General features: G+C 37.2%; 2 protein-coding genes across 2 annotated transcripts; one reads left to right on the top strand and one right to left on the bottom strand.

Annotated features, from left to right (window-relative positions):
- Positions 1 to 994: 994 nt before the first annotated feature.
- Positions 995 to 1680, bottom strand: LOC133328133 (putative uncharacterized protein DDB_G0286901; the record flags this gene model as incomplete). The annotated part of the gene is made up of 1 exon (XM_061536689.1): positions 995 to 1680. A coding segment is annotated over exon 1 (686 nt), but the record flags the coding sequence as incomplete, so codon positions are not given.
- Positions 1681 to 4055: 2375 nt separating this feature from the next.
- On the top strand, positions 4056 to 5726 carry LOC133328132 (cryptochrome-1-like). The gene is made up of 2 exons (XM_061536688.1): positions 4056 to 4716; positions 4774 to 5726. The coding sequence occupies exons 1-2, from the start codon at positions 4056 to 4058 to the stop codon at positions 5724 to 5726; spliced, it is 1614 nt and encodes a 537-aa protein (XP_061392672.1).
- The last annotated feature ends 17326 nt before the right edge of the window (positions 5727 to 23052 follow it).

Genomic DNA, 23052 nt, shown 5'->3' on the forward strand with positions numbered 1-23052 from the left:
TCAAAAAAACAAAATTACAGGCAATTTGGGAGACATATGGACATTTGGAAGTTACCGATACATGGCGGTTACCCTCAAAAGTTAATCTATATTAATAATATTTAGTAGAAAGATTTTCTACACAATTACAAAATATTAACCAAAATACGAAATTATATTCAATTCGATTGAAAAACGTACCCAAGCTTCCTAAAATACCGAAATTTGGGATATACGCCTAATGCCTGATGGGGGAGGTACCAGAAGGAGAGGGCAGATGGGTCTCACCTTGGTAAAGATAATTGGTTATGCAAAATTTGGTCCTAATTGGACATTCTATTCGCCAAATATTCAATGTATAAATTTTGAAAATGTGGAGGAGGTACCCGAAAAGCGGACCAATGGGTCTCATATTCAGACAGGGTCTAGGCGTGGTAATGATAATAGGTTGTGCAAAGGATGGTTCAAATCCATTCCACTGATATTGTATTTATAAATGTTGAAAATTTTGACCCAGAAGAAGAGGATCAATGAATCAAATCTTCATAATTGATCTAGACTTGGTAAAGATAATAGGTTGTGTAAAGTTTGGATGAAATCGGACATACAATTCACCTAATATAAATCAAATCGGATACTCCCTTCAAGAGTCTAACTGGGCCAACGTCTGTCGCCTCTTGCGTAAAAACTCTAAATTATTTGAAATGGATTTATTCCTAAGAAACTTAGGTTCTAAAATCGATATTTCCTTGAGGCACATTTTAATCATAGGAACCTGTATATACCTTCATTAGCCATAAGGCTGTGAGTATAAACATTTTCTTCCATTCCGCATTTGTATACCGTCCTATTGGATCATATTTCGAAAATCTTTCCGTAATAATTCTTTAAAAAAATCTGTCGTCCTATTGTTGTTGCTATTTAAAAAATCAGCTTCATCATGTTTATAAAAATAATTTCATCATATAAAAATAGAAATGAAAAACAGCAACGTGTTCGTTGTTCTCCGGCTTACCTTTCTGTTTTATCAGCTGAGGCATCCGCGGCGGCATTGTTATCATTAAAATCAGAATTGTCAACACGCTTTGTGTGTTCATTATCGTCGTTCTGGTTGTCAGCCACAATATTTGGCATATGCGGCTGCTGCCCTTGTTCTTCCGCCAATGCGTCGTCGTGGTCGTCGACCGCCCCCAAATTACCATGTTTACCGGTATTTGACACAATGACATTGTCATTATTTATATTATTTTCACTAGATTCTAAATTACTAGTCTCCGACGGTGGAGACCTATCATTATTATTTCCATTATTGCTGCTATGATCACTGTTCGCTTCCACTTGGCCGGTATTTACCACCTCCTGCACAACCGGCAAATTAAATAGATTTTGTTCATTTTGTCCCGGCACTTGATTGCTGGGCGCCGTATCTGCTGCAGGTGCATGACTGGGAGGCGCTGATTTTAGGCCAATTAACTTTTTCACTTTTTTATAATTTGGTAAAATATTTATGACTTTTGCACGACGATTTCCAGCGCCATTTAATGACGGTTTGTTATTCTTTGATAGAGGGGAATCAGCTGATTTCGTGTTCTCCTCTCTGCCATCGACGCTCTCTGCATTATTATTCGTTGTTGTTGTTGTTACGCGAGCAGCAGCATTGGGGGAGTAATCTGATGCCAATGTGGCGTCATTTGTCTTCATATATTCAAGAGTCACTGTATGCTGTTGATGTTGTTGTTGCTGCTGTTGCTTTGCATTCTCCGAGGCAACAACATAAAACAGGAAGCAACTGCAACAAAGAAACAAGAAGACAAGAACAATAAATAAATAACAACTCAGCAAAAATACATTTGATTACAAACAGAACAACAACAGAGAGGCAGGCAGGCATGCATGGTATTGTTACAATGGGTTGATGGGGCGAGAGAGAGAGAGCGCACACACATGAGCCCCACACAACACAACACATCATGAGTGAGAGATATCAATTTCATAAATAAACAGTACTCTCGCACTTGCTCCCTCTCTCTACCACCGCACAATCTTTTGCATTTGACAAGTACAGAAAGGCAAACCAACCTACCTTGATATCAACGTTATGAACAGCAGACTCCAATGGGTCCAAAGCAAATTGAAACGCATTTTTGTTCACACAATAAGATGCTGAAGAATAACAACAACACTTAATAGATTTATTTTAATAAACAATAAATGATTTGCTTAAACGATTGCATTTTCTTGGCGTTTCACATATAAATTTGCAATTTTTTATGTTGTATCTTTTTTTCTTCGCCTTCCTCTTCTCTCACTCTCTTACACCAACATACAATCACTCACTATCCACTTTTATTTTTTTCTTTTCTTGATTTCACTGTTAAAACGCATTCACTTTGGCCAACTACCCGTATATTTTCATGATTCTCGTATATCTTGCCACAGCCATTAACATTTAATTTATTTAATTTTTCTATTAAATATTATACAATTTCTTTGAAATTAATAAAAACAAAAGAAAATTTTATAACATTCGACACGACTAACAGGCACACACACACGTCGAGTTACTTAGTCGCGTTTTGTAGCCAACTAAAATGTCAAATAAAATAAATAATAAAAAGAAATTCTGACAGTTTATTAGCAGGCAAAAAACGAATGTTGGAAGAGAGTGTGAGAGCGTTGAGAGATGGCAATAGTGTGGGGGGAAAACGATTGCATGTTTACGATTTGTTGTGTTATCGATAACAGAAAATACAAATTACTGACGTGTAGTTTTGGCTAGATTTTAATTGTGACCTTGTAGATGGCGTTATCTTTATGATAGATAAATTATCGTAATAGATAAACGAGATTGTGGAAACAAAGCGTGCAGATGGCCATACGAAGAAGACCTAAAGCTCTTCTATACGAAGAAGACCTAAAGCTTTTTTATACGAAGAAGACCTATAGCTCTTCTATACGAAGAAGATCTAAAGCTCTTCTATAAGAAGGCCTATAGCTCTTCAATACGAAGAATACCTAAAGCTCTTCTTTACGAAGAAGACCTAAAGCTTTTCTATACGAAGAATACCTAAAGCTCTTCTAGTGGAAGACTTAAAGCACTTTCATAAGAAGAAGGCCGTTAACTCGTCTCATTTGGAAAAAAAATCTTCGCCTCTTATAGAAAAAAGAAGACTCTTGCAGACCTTTCTGCACCTCGATCCGTCAGACTTTTGTCGATGTCGGAGAATATGGTTCATTCGACGACGATATTCGGCCCATATATCTTCCGAAGAATTTTTCTATCAAACACTCCAAGAGCTGCCTCATCTGCTTGGGCAAGTACCCATGCTTCAGGTCCATACAACAGCGCGGGTAGTATCAGCGTCTTGTAGAGTGTGTGCTTTGTCTGGTTAGAGGTGGTTTTGCTTTTTAGTTTCTTACTCAGACCATAGTAGCATCTGTTGGCCAACAGTATTCTTCTCCGGATTTCTTTTGAAAATACGTTTTTTTCTCTCTCCATTTCTCCCTATAATTCTATCTCGTCCTATACATATCAGTAGCATTACGCCATTTAGTTCATTAAAGAAGGAGAATAACTTCACTTCTTCCAGAAAAAGACCTACAGCTTTTACTGATGAAGGCCTTCAGCCTTTCTATAAGAAGACTCTTCTCGAAGAAGACCTAAAGACAAAAAGATCAACAGCACTTCCAAAAAAAATCTTATTTATCGGTAATTATCGACACGATTTCTAGATACCTATGCAACATACAGAGATATACAGTTTGAAAGTGACTGTTGATGTTATTAATTCATCGTGAATTGGAATGTTTCTCCAAATGAAGAAAGAAGAAGCATTATTCTCGCAATTCTCCATTCCACTCTCATTCTAAACAATTGGGATTGTATTATTTTGAACACAACATTCGGATGCATTCTCCAATTTTGTTTTCATCATTATCTTCTTTTATAGCAAAAAAATCTAGCGCCTTTCACTTTTCTTATGGTTGTACGTTCTTTGATAAAGCTTGCATGTTCATGCAAGCTAGAACATTGTGAAATTCCCTGTAGAAGAACTCTTTCAAATTCTCAGTGAACAATGAATGACAAATCAACTTTAATACATTGGTTCCGGAAAGGGTTGCGGGTTCATGATAATCCTGCATTGACGAGGATATTTGAAAAATCCCAAGGAAATCCAACCAAATATTCCATACGTCCAATATTTATCCTGGATCCCTCACTGCTTCAATGGCTGAGGGTCGGAGCAAATCGTTGGAGATTTTTACAACGAAGTCTTGTGGATTTAGATAAACAATTGGTGGCGCTAAATAGTCGCCTCTATGTGGTCAGAGGTAATCCGAATAATGTCTTTCCACGGCTCTTCAAGGAATGGCAAACGGAGTTGTTAACATTCGAGGAGGATATTGAACCATTTGCATTAAAACGTGATGCCGAAATTAAGGCCATGGCTCGCGAGCACAATGTAGAAGTGGAAACGTTTTGGTCCCATACAGTCTTTAATCCGTATACGGTAATGCAAAAGAATATGGGCAAGGCTCCGCTGACCTATCAAAAGTTTTTGGGCGTAATAGAGAAAATGAAAGCGCCCGAGCCATTGGATGTGCCAGAGAAGTTGGAAAACAAAAATGTCAATAAAGATTCTCTTGAAGAGAAGAATCCAAATTGTTACGATGTGCCTTTGCTGGAGGATATGGTTAAAAATATGGCTGATTTGGGGGAGGAGAAATTTCCTGGAGGTAATTAATTTTAAATTTTCTAAAGTGATTATGTTGTTAGGTCATTATTTATTTCAGGTGAATCGGAGGCATTGCGGCGCATGGAAGCCAGTTTGGCAAACATTCCTTGGGTAACATCATTTGAAAAACCCAACACCTCACCAAATTCCCTGGAACCATCAACAACAGTATTAAGCCCCTACCTGAAATTCGGTTGCCTTAGCTCAAGACTATTTCACAAGAAACTATCTGCCATCCTGAAGGCTCATCCAAAACACTCCAAGCCCCCAGTATCCCTTATGGGCCAGCTATATTGGCGTGAATTTTATTATACCGCAGCCACAGCAGAACCCAACTTTGATCGCATGATGGGCAACAGCATCTGCATGCAAATTCCATGGCAATGCAATGATGCCCACCTGGAGGCATGGACATATGGTCGCACCGGTTATCCCTTCATTGATGCCATTATGCGCCAGCTTCGCCAAGAAGGATGGATACACCATTTGGCCCGACATGCTGTTGCCTGCTTCTTGACACGCGGTGATTTATGGATATCTTGGGAGGAAGGACAAAAAGTATTCGAAGAATTATTACTGGATCAAGATTGGGCCCTCAATGCCGGCAATTGGATGTGGCTATCGGCTTCGGCATTTTTCCATCAATATTTTCGTGTCTATAGTCCGGTGGCATTTGGTAAAAAGACCGATCCCACTGGGGCTTATATACGTAAATATGTTCCCGAATTAGCAAAATATCCAGCCGGAGCTATATACGAACCATGGAAAGTCGCCTTGGGTGATCAGAGGAAATATGGTTGCGTTATTGGGACGGATTATCCGCATCGCATCGTAAATCATGATGTGGTGCATAAGGAGAATATTAAACGCATGTCGGCGGCCTATAAGGTTAATCGGGAGGTTAAAACGGGAAAAGAAGACCCGCAAGATGGTGGGGATGCAAAGAAGAGGAAACGAGAGGCTGGAAATGGTGGCAGTGGTGGTTCGAAAAGTAAGAAGGCAAAGAAATAAGGAGTATTACAATTTATGAAACACTTGTCGCCTGCAATTGAAATGCACTATTTTGGACCATGGAACTAGTTTTATGATAGATATACAGGAATCTCGAAATTGTTTTAAATTGATTTTATATTTTTTATGAAATTTGTTGGTATTTTGTAAATTTTTTATAACTTGTTATAATTAAGTGGAATTAAAGTTCCTGTGGAAGGAAAAATAAAAAAAAAATACGAAATCCCAGAGCTCTTTTATAAGGAATCGTAAAGCTCTCCTATAAGAAGTTCAAGAGCTCTATAAGAATATCGAATAAAAATAAATTAAATATCCACGAAGACCTAAAACTCATCTACAAGAGGGCCCAGAGTTCTTCTACAAACATCTTTATACCCTTCGCCCAACCGTGGTACTAGGAGGTTGCCAACTCCTAGGGGTGTTGCCAATCACCTACTATCCGTGTCTTCCCATCCGCAACGGGAAGTGGATTTCTACGATGTGCATGGTGGAGTTGAGTGACTTGGGGGATCTTCGGAAACCTTGGGGGTCTTCGGATTCCCCGTGGACCAAAATGGATTGGGGTAGTGCTCTTAAAAGATCAACTAAGCTGATCAAAAAGAATAGGCGAAATAATGTTACGGTGCAGGGAGTTAATAATCCAGTACCGGCAGCAATCGTTGGTAAGACCTCAATCCACGTGTCGTCGAGATTAAGCGAATGTGTGGATGCCTTGGCACCTGCAGCTGTACCTGCTACAAGCGCATCATGTTTACCTCCAAAAAAAGTTAACGGCCGGGCAATTCAAATGGAAAACGAGCTAGTCAAGACTGATGCTAATCAGTTTACGGCTGACAGGACTGTTGTTCTGGGAGGGGACGACCTACATGGGACCCTTAGTGCTATCCGCGACAGTCTAGAGGAACAGAGTACGGAACTCTTCGACCAACTGGAAAGGGTTGTACCGCAACGGTCGGAACTGCCCGAGATGCACTATATGTATCAAAGGAACTATATGGAGCAGAGGAACTAGTTCCTTTTTAAAAAAGGAACGAGAAAGATCGATCCACTAAGTGAACTAGATTGCCCAACTTTACTTCTGAGGCGAAGCCTCACCCCAGTCAAAAGGCAATGAAAAAGGCTGTTGAGCAAACCCAAACAAAAAAAGTGTCATCCATAAGGGTGATCGAAGTGTGGAGGGCTCTGCTCCAAGCCCGATTCTATGCCAATTGACAAAGGTGAAGCGGTTTGTGTTAGGCTTTGAGTAGCCCGATCGTTGGTCGGGCTAGGAAGAATGAACGATCATCTTCTGGGAGAGCGAATACTGCCCCGCAAAACAAATCTGTGAAGCTCATTCGCTCATCAGAAGGTCCATAGCATTCACCTAAGAAGGCGATGACTTCACGCCTGACTAACTCATCTACCTTGTATGTGACTGTCGTAGGTGCAACAAATTCCCGATTTCGGAATTTTGAATAGAGTACTTAATTCGGTCCATATTGATGTATGCGAAACTCCAAAGGGTCATCTGTAGAGAAGAATCTCTTGGAAGTATTCAAGAATCGTGGATTTTTTAAGAATATATTATTGAGGACCTGCTCAATTCTATTTTGTATGGACTCGTGATAGATATTTATGTTCATAAAAATAAAATTTTTATTCTTCATTTTTCACATTCTCATATTTACAAATCCTTATATCATCCGGAATGAAATCTCCCTCATTCTCCTCCAAATTGTAACGATATGTTGCACGATTTAACATTTTCGTGGGGAGGCATATTTCAATATCTTTAAATTTATAAATGCCAGTACGTTGTTCTGGCGGAACTTCTTCATATTGCAGAACTTCTTTATAGTTTTCAATGGCTTCCATATCTACAGTTCCTCCCATTGCAATTTCTTCATCCAGCCATGGATCAATGTCAATGGGTGATATCATGGCACCACTGAAATCTTTATATTCTATGGAATTTTCAGGATTTTTAGTCGTGGTGATCTGCTGGGGTAAATCTTCTTCATTGAAATTATCCGAATTGATATCGAATATTTGCAAATCCGTTGAGGCGGTTAGTTTGCTTTCCAGAGTTTTTTGAAGGGAAAGGGATTTGTTGGCTATTTTATTGGGATTTGGTATTTTTGACAATGTTCGAATCCTGGTAAGATAACGTAAATTGGAAATCATTGTGAAATGAATGAATATTTAATTTTTTCAGATAATAAATTTTCGAAATGAATTTTTAATTTCTAGGTTAGGCGAGTTTACTTGCGGCAATTTTTATCGTTCTCTTTTGAACTTGCTCCATGCGTCTATACAAGGCAATTCGGTTCCAAAAATTTTTTTATTTGTTGTTTTTTCACATTTAAATATATGTATATAAAATGTCAACAAATACGAAATACACAAAACGAATTGCCAGAAAATTGTCGGTACGAGCAATTTTTTTCCATTTCTATTCCCCTTGCCCCTCTCTCCTACAAACAAAGACTTGCCGCAAGTAAACTCGCCTAATCTAAATCAAGACTTAAGTCAAGAATATTTCTAGAGGAGAGAGACCGAATAGACATGAGTTCATAAGCAGAATATTTACCTTTTAAAAACTGTTGATAATATCCTTACAGGGCTATAAGTGAAAATGTTCGCAGGAGATGGAGGAAAGATTTAAAGTCGGAAAAATTAATTTAATATTGGAAAGGATGTATAATTCTATGGACCAGAAGACATCCATATCCGAAAGTATATAAGCCCGCAGTGAAAATTGTTATTGCCTGACGAATCCATATTTAACTTGAACATTTGTCTTTACTTACAGTCTATTTTAAATTCTCCACTTAAAGAGCACTTGGAACTAGCAATGAATCCTGCACATATGGTGCAGTATGCCCACGTACCCCCACACACAGATTCAATTTACCAACAACATTTCATTACATTACATGACATATGATTTACATCAACACATTGTATTTTTTTTTCAACCTTGAGAACTTTGGAACATACGACCGACAGACATGAAGACAGTCATACAGTTTGTCACGTTGTGTTCCGAAAAAACGCTAGTGTTTACATCGTTGAAAGCAACAAGCAGCTGTAATTTAGTTTTCATGGTTAACGAACATGGAACCAGCTCATCATGGATGCAGAAGTTCAGTACTACAACATGATATGTGATGAAGATTGCATGATGTCCTCATGAGGGAGGGAGAATTGAATTGAATACGAGAGCTCTGATTCTTTAAGGAATATATTTCAAGGACTTATACAAGGCGTGGATTTAATCATGACTAGCATATGCCCGCTACTTCATAAGCGAATGTGGAAAATATTTAGACATGTATTAACATATTATTTTATATCCACAGAAAACTGCATATGCCCGAAAAAACAAAACAACCCACACATTAATATCGACCATAAATTAAATTAATTCAAGCTCTAAAGTTTCACCCAAATACAAATTTTACCAAATTTAGTTCCATTTAGCACGTATTATTTCCATAAGAACCCTCCTCAACCATCCAACAAAACTTCCTCCATACCCCGACACTACACCCCTACAATGATTTCAAATTCTACTCAAACTCAAACTAAACCTACAACCCGACATTTATCCTAAATCCAAGTTTAAGGATTCCAACTCTACCGGTTCACCACAATTCAAATTGTAGCAAATTTAGTACACAGTAGTTTCCAAAACTTCCTACATACCCCAATCCTAAGCCCCCACAGTGATCCTAAATCCAAGTTTCAGGATTCCGTAGTACCAATTTCCAAAATTTCCTACATACCCCAGTCCTACACCTCAACAGTTATCATGTCTCCAAATTTCATGTTTCCAGCACTATTGGTTCACCTAAAATTCAAATTCAAAAACAAATTTAGTACCATTTAGTACCCATAAGTATTAATTTCTTAAACTGAATTCTGACCCCAGTCCTACACCCCTACAGTGATCCTGACTTCAAATTTCATTGTTCCTGCTCTATCGGTTCACCCAAATCCAAATTGTACCAATTATAGTACGATTTAGTACTTTTCGTACACATAAGTAACAAATTTTGTTGCGTGCTAGGCCCCACGGTTCAAAAATAAAATATAAATTATAAAAAAATAAAATAAAATTGCCGACAACAGATCCGCGACGTTTAGATCGTGGCTGCCGGCAAATAAAAAATGAACCGGATATGCTTGGCTGAGATCTAAGAGGCAAGTGAACAGCGTTGCAAAAATGTGGGAGTAAGGTTTGCCAATTAGTGGCAACGTAACGCATATCATAGACCTATCGAGAATACAACCCTGTAATGATCGTAATAGGTCTGTACAGGGCAACAAAGCAAAAAAAGATAAATGTCAGGAAAATGCGGGAAAATTTGGGAAAGTGGGAAAATTTACGATGGCGGCGGGCATATAAAAGGGATAACGGGGGAAAAATCTGGCAGAAGTTTTTTTTGGTGTTTCGGCTGAAGACATATTAACCAACAGTTTTTTTTTGCAAAAAAATATCCCCTTTTTTTTGAAAAAAAAGTAACAAAAACGACAACAGTTTTATTTGTGTTTTTTTTAAATAAACACTTGTGTTTTATTGTATTTGCTGCTTATGCATTTGTGCGAGCAAAATAATGTGAGTAGTGCGAATTGTTAGTGTGTTTTTATGATGTTGAATGTTTTGTGTTGTTTTTGGTTTTTATTTAAGACGTCGCCAAGATCAACTGCAACAATCAGTAAAACGTCCACTGACCCCTCCAAGTCCTTGTACGGAGGTGGTCAGCAAAAATTTGAGGAATTTGTTGGGAATATATAGACGGCAGGAGGTGTCATCCCGGCCAGAATAGCCTGCGATAAGTGCCTTCGCCAACTGCTCCAACGGCAAACCTAATTGGGGGGTAATGGCCAACAAAATCCTGGTGTCCAGTTGCCTATTGAAATGCGAGATCTGAAAAGAAAAGATGAAACTATAAGTATATGGAAACCAGGTAACCTTTTATGCACTTAAATACTCACCGGTGTTGAGCCTAAATTTAAATGTCTCGCCAAGAGCCCAAACGCATTGATTGTGGCTGAAAAGATGCAAAGAAATTAAAAGTTAATAAAAAGAAATTATATACATTTGAACATAAAAAGACACCAAAACAAAAATAAGCAAAAGAAAATCCCTAACAAACTAAAACCAAAAGACAAAAATTTTTTTATATACATTTTTAATTAATAATATAATAATTTAGTAGTAAGTAGTATTTAAGAATTTTATATGTTAGAATTTTTAACGCCAGGAGGTTTACGAATAGTGTAGGGTTACCCTGAAATTCCAATTAGAATCTTTCTTGTGTTATTTTGTTGGGGGACCAAAATGGTAATGTCCCCGAGTACCAACTAAGAGAGCTCTTTTAGGTGCGATATAAAGTAGCAAAGTTGCCAGATTGGCTAGATGTGTAATTGGATAGAAAGGTAGTCCGAATAAGTGAATTTTCGTTATCGTCCGGTTGTTAGAAATTCAATATTCTGACTAAATTGTTCTTTGTTAGGTTTAAGTCAACAAAAAAATGAATATAATAAATGGTTTTAATGTCTAAGTTTTATAGATTAATATGAATTGTTGAATGTTCTTTGTAAGGGAGGATAATAGGATGATGTAGTAATGTGGTAAGTGTGTGTGGAAATAGGGGCCCTTTTAAGAGTGATTGATAATGAGGATCAAAGGGTCAAGGTTGGGCGGGCTGAGTGTGGGAACAATATCACCAAGTTCCCTTGTTATGGCTGTATGTGTGTGTCGTTTTATTTTTGTTTGTGTTTGTCTTTTCGATCCGTTTCTTACATCGATTGTTCGTCCCCTAGGGCTGATGGTGGCAGGGTTATGGATTCACCCCTAAAGCGGTGCCCCGACGAGCTAGTTGGAACCCCACCATAGCGCCGCAGTAGGCGGTACGCAACAATTTCCAAAACAACGTACATATCCCAATCCTACGCTCCGACGGTAATGTTAATTTCAAATTTCAGGATTCCAGCTCGATTTGTATCTTCAAATTAAATTTGTACCAACTATACACATAAGTACACTCTTTCAAAACCATCTCCTTAAATAGACTTTACATCTCAACTCTGATTCGTATTCCAAATTTCAAGTTTTTAGCTCTATCCATTCACATGCTACGAAATTGTACCAAATTTAGAACATTTTAGTAGTTTTGGAATACTTATAGTTCGAATGTCAAAAAAATCCTTACTATATCTATTCTATTCTCCATCAGTGGTCCTCACTTAAAATTAAAGAGTTCTAGCTCTACCCGTTCGCCAAATACAAATGGTATCACATTTAGTACTGTTCGTACCGTTCTAGTACGAATTTCAAAAAATCCAGCCTTATCTGCCAGCTTTGGAGCTAGAGTTACCCTCACCCAAAATTTCAAGATTCCAACTTCAGCCGTTTCGTCTGGGTGTTGATGAATCAGTCAGTCAATCACTTTACTCGTTTATTTTTTATTTTTTTATCTCTTTAAAAGCTGGAGTCAGGTCCTCCTCCAGCTAGTCCACTTTTTATTAACTCGTTTATTAGTATGGATTTATTTCTCGTAGATCAAAGTTTGACTTCGACTTTTGGGCTTTCCAATACAAAATCGATTAGTCGAATGTCGATTTACTTATCCCTAATCACTGTTTCTGCCAATTTGCTTCTTCCTTCAGTTATCATTTGTGTTAACGGCTGCGATCGGTTCAGTGCAATTTTTCGTCGTGAATTTATACTGTTTATAGAATTAAAGTGTTTTATATAATTGTGAAAATTGTAAATTATAACAATTTCAATTATAATTAATAACATTTAAATGAAATAAAAGTGATTTTTAAGTGTAATTTGTTAGAAAAATGTATATTGCATGAATTATAAGTGTTCTAATAAGAAAACAATTGTGAGAATGAGAGAATGAATGAGAGAGAGAGAGATAATCGATCCCATATTGTTGTTTTTTACCAATCATGCACCAATTTGTTTTTTCAGTTGTCATTTGCAGTTTATTTACAATGTTTCGTTGTGGTTTTTTCATATTTAAACAATTATATGATTAAAAAATAAGCAACAAAAACATAAATTAAAATAATTTTATTAATAATTAATAGGATTCTAGTGAAATTAAAAGGTTCTCATCATTATAAAATGTTACCAAATGGTTGTGTGTGTCCTTTGCCCGCCCAATGGTGCTTGCAAATTTATGCCAATAAGAAAAAATTTTTCTTAAGAATGAGAGAGGAAGAGAGGCTTGGAGAACTAATCTCGCTTTGTCCCGGTGCATTGACATTACTCTTGCTGTCATTTATTTTTGCCTTCAGTTGTCATTTGTGTTAACGGCGCGTTCGGTTTATTGCAATGCCTCATAGTGAATTTATCGAATTTAAGGAAGTATTTTATTATAAATAATTGAAGATATATTTGTTTAAATAATAATTAATAAGATATAAATAAAATATAAGTGTTTTTCTATTATAAATTGCTAGAAAAAAAGTTGTGTGTTCAGTCCCGCTAATTGTATTGGAAATTCATGTTATTCCTTTGCTCATGTGTAATGAGTTTGTGTGTGTGTATAGTGGAAGAGAGCGAAAGAGAAGCAAATTTGTCATTGATTATAATCAAGGTAGATATACAAGGTAGCCGCATCGGCGAATTTCTACAACAAACATCGGTTGTTGTATTTTGATATGTCAAAAATATTTTGCCAAAACAAACAGATTGGCAAGATTTTTTTACACAAATTCTTGTAGAAAATGTTAATGAAAGTATTGCCAAAAAAGCTCTTCGAAATTCGGAGATTTTCATTCATAATTTTGTTTTTTAATTTTTTGGTTCAACATTACAACAACATTTTTGACATTTATTTGTCCAACAGCTGGGCCGATGCGGCTACCTTATTAAATATACCTTGATTATAATGGAAGGCGGAAAAGACTTGAAAAAAATATAAATATTATTAATTATTTTTCTATAAATTATTGGTAAAAGTGTGTGAATTATAATAATTTCAGTAAAAATTAAAGTAATGATTGTGAAATCATTATAATCCCAAATAAAAATGTGAAAAAAGTTAATTAAAAATGTCTTACAGAAAGAAGAGTGGAAAATTAAAATTAAAAAAATTAAAAAATTGTAAAAGTGACAGTGCAGATTATAATACCCATTGTCTTAAAATTCCTTCGATATTCGTATTTGAGAAAGTCAGCACAGTTTGGAAGGCGATGTAATGCAGCAGCCGGTAAGTTTAGTTCACAAAAAAAAAAAAAACAAAAAGAAAACCAGTGAGCGGAGCTGTATAGTCGGACGGGGCCGACCATACGATACCCTATACAACTACCACGGAACTCAAATTTTCTGCGGATATTTATTCCGAGACTGGGCAATATTTCGTGATATTTGCACCCTCTTGCCCGATTAGAGGTAAACAGCACCTCTTCCTCACACTAACATATTTTCCGAATATTACGAGTATTCAGTACAGCTATTGTCCAGATTCCCTTCACCGTGGGTTGTGTTGCGATATTCGGCTTTCATTTGAGGTCTATAGATCGACTCGAAAGTAACACAAAAAATTAAGTTTTGTGTCCACTTAATTGGCCTTAATTTAAAGGTCAACCACTCCTCTTGGATATGATATCAACTTCTCGGGTATATGTCCTTCAGGGGTAAACATATACGCCATAGAATACAAATTTTGTCATTTTTCACACAAAAGTCAGGGTCCATTTGACCCGCTAAATATTGACCGATCTTTCTCCAAACAGGCATGCTTATTCTCTGGCCCGATCAGCTCCTCCATGCAAAATTTCACGATGTTCGGACCATTGTTGCGGCCTCTGGAGCGACCAGAAAAACCAAAAAAAAATTTAGTATTTGGTCCATTTCATCCCCTAAATATTAACCCATCTTTCCCAAAAACAATAGGGGTCTTCATTGACCAGAACCCATCCTACATGCAAAATTTCGTGAAGATTGGTCCATAACTGTGGCCTGTATCGTGTTTACAAATTATAATGGACAGACGGACGGACGGACGGACGGACACACATGTCTAGATCGACTCAGCTAGTCGAGATATGACGATCGGTATACTTAAAGATGGACCAATATTTCGCGGCGTTACAAACATTTGGGGCTGCACAAAGCTATAATACCCTGACAACATAGTTGTGTAGGGTATAATTATGTTTTCCGTCCATTTCATCCCAAAATTTTAATCTGATCATCACTGAAAATTGTAGGCGTTGTTCTTGACTATAACTGGAACTTCATGAAAAATTTCAAAGCCATCAGCGCGATATTTCTCCCTCTAATGTGGTAATGGGTTACTAAATAATATCTGAATACGTAAGCACCTGTAAATATTCGACTGTAACTCCCACATCTGAGTAGATACATCACTATATTTGGTATCAATTTAAAGGCCAACCACTCCTCTTGGATATGCTATCAACTCCTGGGGTCTACATCCTCCAGGAGTACATATATATGCCATAGAATACAAATTTTGTCATTTTTCACACAAAAGTCAGGGTCCATTTGACCCGCTAAATATTGACCGATCTTTATCAAAACATGTATGCTTATTCTCTGGCCCGATCCCCTTCTCCATGCAAAAATTCGAGGTGTTTGGGCCATAATTGAGGCCTCTGGAGCGACCAGAAAAACCGACAAAAATTTAGTATTTGGTCCATTTCATCCCCTAAATATTAACCGATCTTTTCCAAAAACAATAGGGGTCTTCATTGGCCAGAACCCATCCTTCATGCAAAATTTCGTGAAGATTGGTCCATAACTGTGGCCTGTATCGTGTTTACAAATTATAATGCACAAAGCTATAATACCCTGACAACATAGTTGTGTAGGGTATAATAAATAAAAATTAAACAAAAAGAAAATAAATAAACATTTCTTCTTTTAAAAAATTAAACGTTAACGAATGATTTTATTACATATTGAACATAATGAACTTATGGATTAACTCTAGTTTAGTAAAAAGGGATATATTATTTTTCTGAGATAGGTTTTTTTACCATAATTATGAGAATATAGTTTTTCTTGGGGGACGTATCCGATTATACCCGGTTCTACGAATTCGATGAATAAAATGGGTACCATTTTAAACCTTATGAAAATAAATTTCCATTAAGTGGTGATACAGCCGCATATCTCAACATTTTGGAAAGAGCCAATTGTTGTCGGTACCAAGGTATATAAAATCTTTAACTACCTCGAGGCTGTAGTTCTCAAGTTCCACAGTTGGTCCGAGTCTACTGGACGTCTTGTGCGTTGATACCATCAGATTGGTCTTCTCGCCGTTTGCTGCCAGACCCACTTTGGCAGACTTCTTCTCAATTTGTTCAAAGATGGCTGTTACCGCTCTAAATGTTCGACCCATTATGTCGATGTCATCGGCGTAGGCGAGTAACATGTGTTGTTTGGTGTACAGAGTGCCATTTCTATTCACCTTTGCGTCTCGTATGACCTTTTCCAGCAGGATGTTAAAAAGGTCACACGACAAACTGTCACCTTGTCTGAATGCTCCTTCGGTATTGAAGGGCTCCGATAGGTCCTTTCCGAGTTTAACTGCTGATCTTGTGCCACTTAATGTTATCCTGCATAGCCGTATTAATTTTGCAGGAATACCGAATGTAGGCATGGCTTTAAACACCTCCGAACGGACAGGGCTATGCGAATGCGGCTTTATAGTCGTCGAATAGGTGGAATGTGTCGATGTATTTTTCGTGAGGTTTTCCAGGATTTGGCGCAGAGTGAAAATCTGGACAATGGTGCATTTGCCAGGTCTAAAGCCGCATTGGTATGGTCCAATAATGTCATTGACCATTGGCTTCAGTCGTTCACACAGTACGCTGGATTGCACTTTATATGCGATGGAAAGGAAACTTATCCCTCTATAGTTGGCACATATCGTCTTGTCTCCTTATTTGTGCACGGGACACAGGATGCTGAGGTTCCAATCATGGGACATGCATTCCTCTAGCCAAATTGTACTAATCAGCTGGTGCATGCTCCTAACCAGCATCTGACCACCAGTCTTGAATAGTTCGGTTGGTACCCATCGGCTCCTGCTGCGTTATTGTTCTTGAGCCGGTTAATTACTTTTATGGCCTCATCTTGGCTAGTTGGTATAAATTCTATACCATAATCTCTGATTGGTTGGTCGCCACTATTTGATACCAGAAGCTTTTTAAAATGCTCCTTCCAGATCCTCAGCACGCTGTGTGTATCTGTCACCAGGTTTCATTCTTCATCTCCACAGGAGGATGTGCCTGCACCTAAACCTTCGGTTTGGTGTTTTACTAGTTAGTAAAATTTCCGGACTTCATTCTGACTCCTGTACATGTCGATTTGCTCACGCTCACGTTTTTCATGTTCTTTTTTCTGAAAATGCGTTTCTCCTCTCTCCTTTTCTCCCGATAATTCTCCATCGCACGTGTTGCTACTATCTGTAGGGTTGCCCTATACGCTACGTTTTTCACATCAGTAGCATTACGACAATCCTGATCGTTCCATGGGTTTCTTGGTGGTGGTTTTTGGTAACAATTGTTCTTTTTGCTACAGTTTGTAGGGAGTGGACAATTCTTTGCCATTGTGCTTCTATGCTATTATTGTGCTTCTATACAATTATTATTTGCAGCTTTTCGACGTCGAGTTTCCGTGTTGTGTTAGATCGCACCTTTGCTGCAACAATAAGACGCGTGCGAATCTTGGCTGCGTCTATCACAACATGATCAATTTGATTACTCGTTGTTTGATCGAGAGAAATCCAGGTGGCCTTGTGTATAGCTAGATGCTTGAATCTGGTGCTGCTAACTACTATGTTTTTTTCTGCCGTTGTTGGATGTTTCTTTATGAAGGCTGAATTTTCCGACGGTGGGACCAAAGATATTTCCCCTTCAGATTTTTGCATTAAAATCTCCTAGCAGAATATTAATGTCATGGCCAAAGCCAAAACTGCGCCTGTTCTGTACAAGGTGCGCACATTCCAAGTGCAGATTCGCAGATCGTGCTTTGCAGGGGTCATTAACATTAGGGAGGTTTGGTTTTCTTTTTCTTTGATTTTACATATTAGGAGGGATGTTCCGAGTGTGGGCAACTAACCCGACGCCTAAACCCATTTTTTTATAGTTCTTATGAGTGAACTGGCGGCACATATTAGCTCACTATTTCATCGGGTGATGAAAATAGCTACCCCAGGTAGCACCACGTGGAGGTCAGTGTCCACAATTGAGATGAAAGAGGGACCAAGATATGCCTGGACTTCGCCATGTTAAAGCCAGTAAGATGTTAAAGCCTATCATCCCCTACGTCACGCCTTTGTATTAGCCCTTAACAATATTTTTAAAAAATGCACGCCTTTTGGAGATCCTTGATAACATATTTTTAAAAAATCCACTTAAAAAATCCACAACTCATGGTCCACTCATCCGACTATACTACTTCGCTTACTGTTTTTATTCTTATTATTATTTTACCCATTCTATATTTTAGTTTTGGAATTAATTTATTGCGGTTTGGCTAATAATAGCAATTTATTTCAATTTCTAAAATTAATAAGTTTTTCGCATATTAACTAACCCAACCTCAATATTTATTAGTAGGTGGTATAAACAAAAATTTTGAATATCAACTTTTCTCCAAATAATAATTTTCGAAATTAAAACCACAAATTTTGAAAAAAAAACTCTATTTTCTCTCCCATACCTCTATCTTATACATTTTTGTGGTTATGAGTATGAATTTTCGTAAACACATCTGTTGTCATGCACTCCTCACAAAATGAACTTAGAATGTAGTGCGTGTGTGTGTGGGTGTATTCATTGTATTTTTGCTTAATATTCAAAAATTACGAACTTTATTAACCATAAATATTTAACCACACCACCACAACCTTCAATGCAAGAATGCTTGTATGCGTAATTGAAAATATGTCGCTGTATGTAATCTCTTGCAAGTACATACGTATGTAAATGCACACACACACACAAACATATGTATTTTCATATGTGTGTATGTTAAATATTTAATTATGATATTACATACAGATATATACATACCTATGTTTTGAATGTACTTGACAGGAGTAAATTGAAAAAATTGCTAAAAATGGCACTTATTGTTTGAATGTTACTAACTTCTGAATGATTTTTTATTAAATAATTTTCTGATGCATAGATACAGATGAAATACAGCGATAGGTCGGAGTTCTGGGAGATTAAATTCAATATCATATTCCGAATTTACTTGTTGCCATCGAAGAGAATTTCAAAATATCTTAAGTTTAGTTCCATGCTCTAGTGGGTATCACTGATATTAACAATTATGGAATCATTTGCTTACATACAAAATATGCATAAAATATTTATGTATTAGATTGTGTATGTGTGTGTTTTCTAAACACACATGTGAGTAAAAATTATTACCTACTGGCTTATAAGTATTTGCATTTGTCGAATAGGATCGTTATGAAAATATGTCGTTGTCTTGTTTGCAGTCAGCATTAGTTTAGGACACTTTATTCATATATTCATTAAATTAATTACTATTTGTTAACAATTTACAATAAATAATACTTATCGAAATTAACTTTTATAAAGGGGTATTACGAGGATGATAATAAATTTCGAACTGTCTTTTGGCCTAAACAAATATGGCAGGGAATGTGTGATTGAGAAAGGGATTAGGATAACTAATTGGTCCTTGAAAAAATATCCACGCCATGCATTGGCCCTTGAAAAAATATTCTTTAAAAAATCCACGCCATGCATTGGCCCTTGAAAAAATATTCTTTAAAAAATCCACGCCATGCATTGGCCCTTGAAAAAATATTCTTTAAAAAATCCACGCCATGCATTGGCCCTTGAAAAAATATTCTTTAAAAAATCCACGCCATGCATTGGCCCTTGAAAAAATATTCTTTAAAAAATCCACGCCATGCATTGGCCCTTGAAAAAATATTCTTTAAAAAATCCACGCCCTTGAAAAAATAATCTTTAAAAAATCCACGCCCTTGAAAAAATAATCTTTAAAAAATCCACGCCATGCATTGGCCCTTGAAAACATATTCTTTAAAAAATCCACGCCTTTTGGAGAACCTTGAAAACATATTCTTTAAAAAATCCACGCCTTATATGGATGGATGCTTGAAAAAATATTCTTTAAAAAATCCACGCCTTATATGGATGGATGCTTGAAAAAATATTCTTTAAAAAATCCACGCCTTATATGGATGGATGCTTGAAAAAATATTCTTTAAAAAATCCACGCCTTATATGGATGGATGCTTGAAAAAATATTCTTTAAAAAATCCACGCCTTATATGGATGGATGCTTGAAAAAATATTCTTTAAAAAATCCACGCCTTATATGGATGGATGCTTGAAAAAATATTCTTTAAAAAATCCACGCCTTATATGGATGGATGCTTGAAAAAATATTCTTTAAAAAATCCACGCCTTATATGGATGGATGCTTGAAAAAATATTCTTTAAAAAATCCACGCCTTATATGGATGGATGCTTGAAAAAATATTCTTTAAAAAATCCACGCCTTGTGTGGATGCTTGAAAAAATATTCTTTAAAAAATCCACGCCTTGTTGGATGGTCCCTGAAAAAATATTCTTTAAAAAATCCACGCCTTGTTGGATGGTCCCTGAAAAAATATTCTTTAAAAAATCCACGCCTTGTTGGATGGTCCCTGAAAAAATATTCTTTAAAAATCCACGCCTTGTTTGGGTCCCTGAAAAAAATATTCTTTAAAAATCCACGCCTTGTTTGGGTCCCTGAAAAAAATATTCTTTAAAAAAATATTCTTTAAAAAATCCACGCCTTGTTTGGGTCCCTGAAAAAATATTTTTAAAAATCCACGCCTTGTTTGGGTCCCTGAAAAAATATTCTTTAAAAATCCACGCCTTGTTTGGGTCCCTGAAAAAATATTCTTTAAAAAATCCACACCTTGTTGGATGGTGGAGAAGCTTGCAAAAATATTCCTTAAAAAATCAACGCCTTTTGGAGATCCTTGAAGAAATATTCTTTAAAAAATCAAGCCTTATTTTGGTCCTCCAAAAATATTTTTTAAAAAATCCTTGCTTAAAAGATTTCCTTATTCTCAATATATAACCCTATAATTTCTGTGTCCATCTGCCCTGCATACGCTACACCGCTCTGCGGGAACAACAACACATGTTACACTTACCAGAAACTGCACCCAAATGTGTATATGTGTGTGTACCTGCTTATTTACATTTGAAGGATTATATTTGCTCCAAAATACAGGAGAATAGTTAAAGTTAATTTACATATGCAGGCTTCTCCACGAGCGGCATGGTGGGTCCTTCATAATCATAATAATGAGCCAAATTGCAAATGTGTCTGCACGAATTACAACAATTTACAGCTACATAAATTATTTTGTGAATTCCTTCACATACTCATATATCCTCTTGGTATCCTGTGGTTAAATCTTCCGAAAACCAATTACAAATTCCAAGAGATGTGAATTCAATCAGACCAAGCAACGAAATTCCCAACGGTGTCTTTGTGCAGCCACACCAGACCAGGGACGACGAAACATGGATAGTTAGAATCCTTGGGTACCGGTAACAATTAACATTTGTGTTGATGTTCCTACGTCCTCCTCACCGAACCGGTGAGTAAATGTTGAAAATTATTGGGTCCTTTGGTTGGGTGGTTGACTTGACTGGCTTGTTCACACATACACACACGCAATGTGGAATGTTATAAATCAAATTGCATTCGGCACAATATCGACTTTTGAGTGGATACAATGATGGAGAAATTTTCAAATCTGCATCCATTCTAATGATGTTGTATTGAGTGGGGGAATAAAGGGTGCATTGTTGATGAATCGGATTCAGAAGATTGCATATTTAATTGGTGAGGAATCAATAGGAATGACAAATGAATGAATGTGTTATTAATTAGGAAAGGGAAAATCAGGACTAGTGATATTTTGTAAAATAATATTTTTCAAGGACCAAAATAAGGCGTGGACTTTTTAAAGAATATTTTTTCAAGGACCAATACAAGTCGTGGCATTGGCGATGATAGATACCAAGCAATGGCTCTGATTAGCTTTAACATGGCGAAGTCCAGACTTTTCTTGATTCATCTTTCATCTCAATTGTGGACACTGACCTCATCGCGGTGTCATCGGGGGTTGCTATTTTCATCTCCCGTTGAAAAAGTGAGCTGATAAGTGCCCATAAGAACTATAAAAAATGGGTTGAGGCGTCGGGTTAGTTGTCCACACTCGGAAAACCCCTCCTACTATGAAAAAGCAAAGAAAAAGAAACCCAAACCCACCTAATGTTGACGACCCCCGCAAACATATAAAGGACCGCGATCTGCGAATCTGCACTTGGAGTGTGCACACGTTGTACAGACAGGCGCAGTTCTCGCTTTGACGGATGTACTCAAGAAGTACAAAGCCGATATTATTGCCATACAGGAAATGCGATAGAAAGGGACTGGCGTAAGTAAATCAGACGATTACGCCCTGTATTATAGCTGCCATGAAACGAGACATGAATTTGGCTGCGGATTTATGGTTAACAAGAGAATAAAATACCTCGTCTCCAGATTCACCACTCCAGTAGATGAGCGAAATGCTGTAATCCCCATAAAAGCGAAGTTCTTCTAAATCAGTCTCATTTGCGCCCATGCTCCGACCGAAGACAAAGATGAGCAGACCAAAGACATACTTTATGAGTGCCTAGAAACAGCATATGATCGCTGCCCTGGCCATGACATTAAAATTTTGGTAGGAGATTTTTATGCAAAAATCGGAAGAGAAAATATTTTTGGTCTCCTGATCAAGCAACGAGAAATCAAATCGCTCATGTTGTAATAGACGGAAGGCATTCATCCAGTGTTCCGATCGATCCGAGGAGCGAATATCGATTCGGACCATTACCTTGTGGCAGCCAATGTTCGCATCCGTCTTAATGTAGCAGAAAAGGTGCGATCTAATGTAACACGGAAACTTGACGTCGAAAAGCTGCAAACACAACAGATAGCAGAAGCCTACTCCGCTCAACTTACCCAACTGCTTGACAAAAGCACCCCTTGTCCCGAGAATAATATAGAAGCACAGTGGCAGAGAATTGCCCACTCTCTACAAACTGCAGCAAAAGCAACACTTGGGTACCAAATACCACCATCAAGAAATCCCTGGTACGATCAGGAGTGCCGTAATGCTATTGATATGAAAAAGGCAGCGTATAGGGCAACACGTAATACGATGGAGAACTATCGGGAGAAAAGGAGAGAGGAGAAACGTATTTTCAGAAAAAAAGAAGAAAGAGC

Source organism: Musca vetustissima, unplaced genomic scaffold, assembly GCF_032173495.1.
Source record: "Musca vetustissima isolate MV318-11 ecotype Yass unplaced genomic scaffold, APGP_CSIRO_Mvet_v1 utg254867, whole genome shotgun sequence".
NCBI classification, from domain to species: domain Eukaryota; kingdom Metazoa; phylum Arthropoda; class Insecta; order Diptera; family Muscidae; genus Musca; species Musca vetustissima.

Bases quoted from the DNA above. Each gene is read 5' to 3' on its own strand.
- LOC133328132 (XM_061536688.1), top strand. From the start codon at position 4,056: ATGAATGACAAATCAACTTTAATACATTGGTTCCGGAAAGGGTTGCGG. The intron at 4,717-4,773 runs GTAATTAATTTT...TATTTATTTCAG, and splicing joins GGAGGAGAAATTTCCTGGAG to GTGAATCGGAGGCATTGCGG.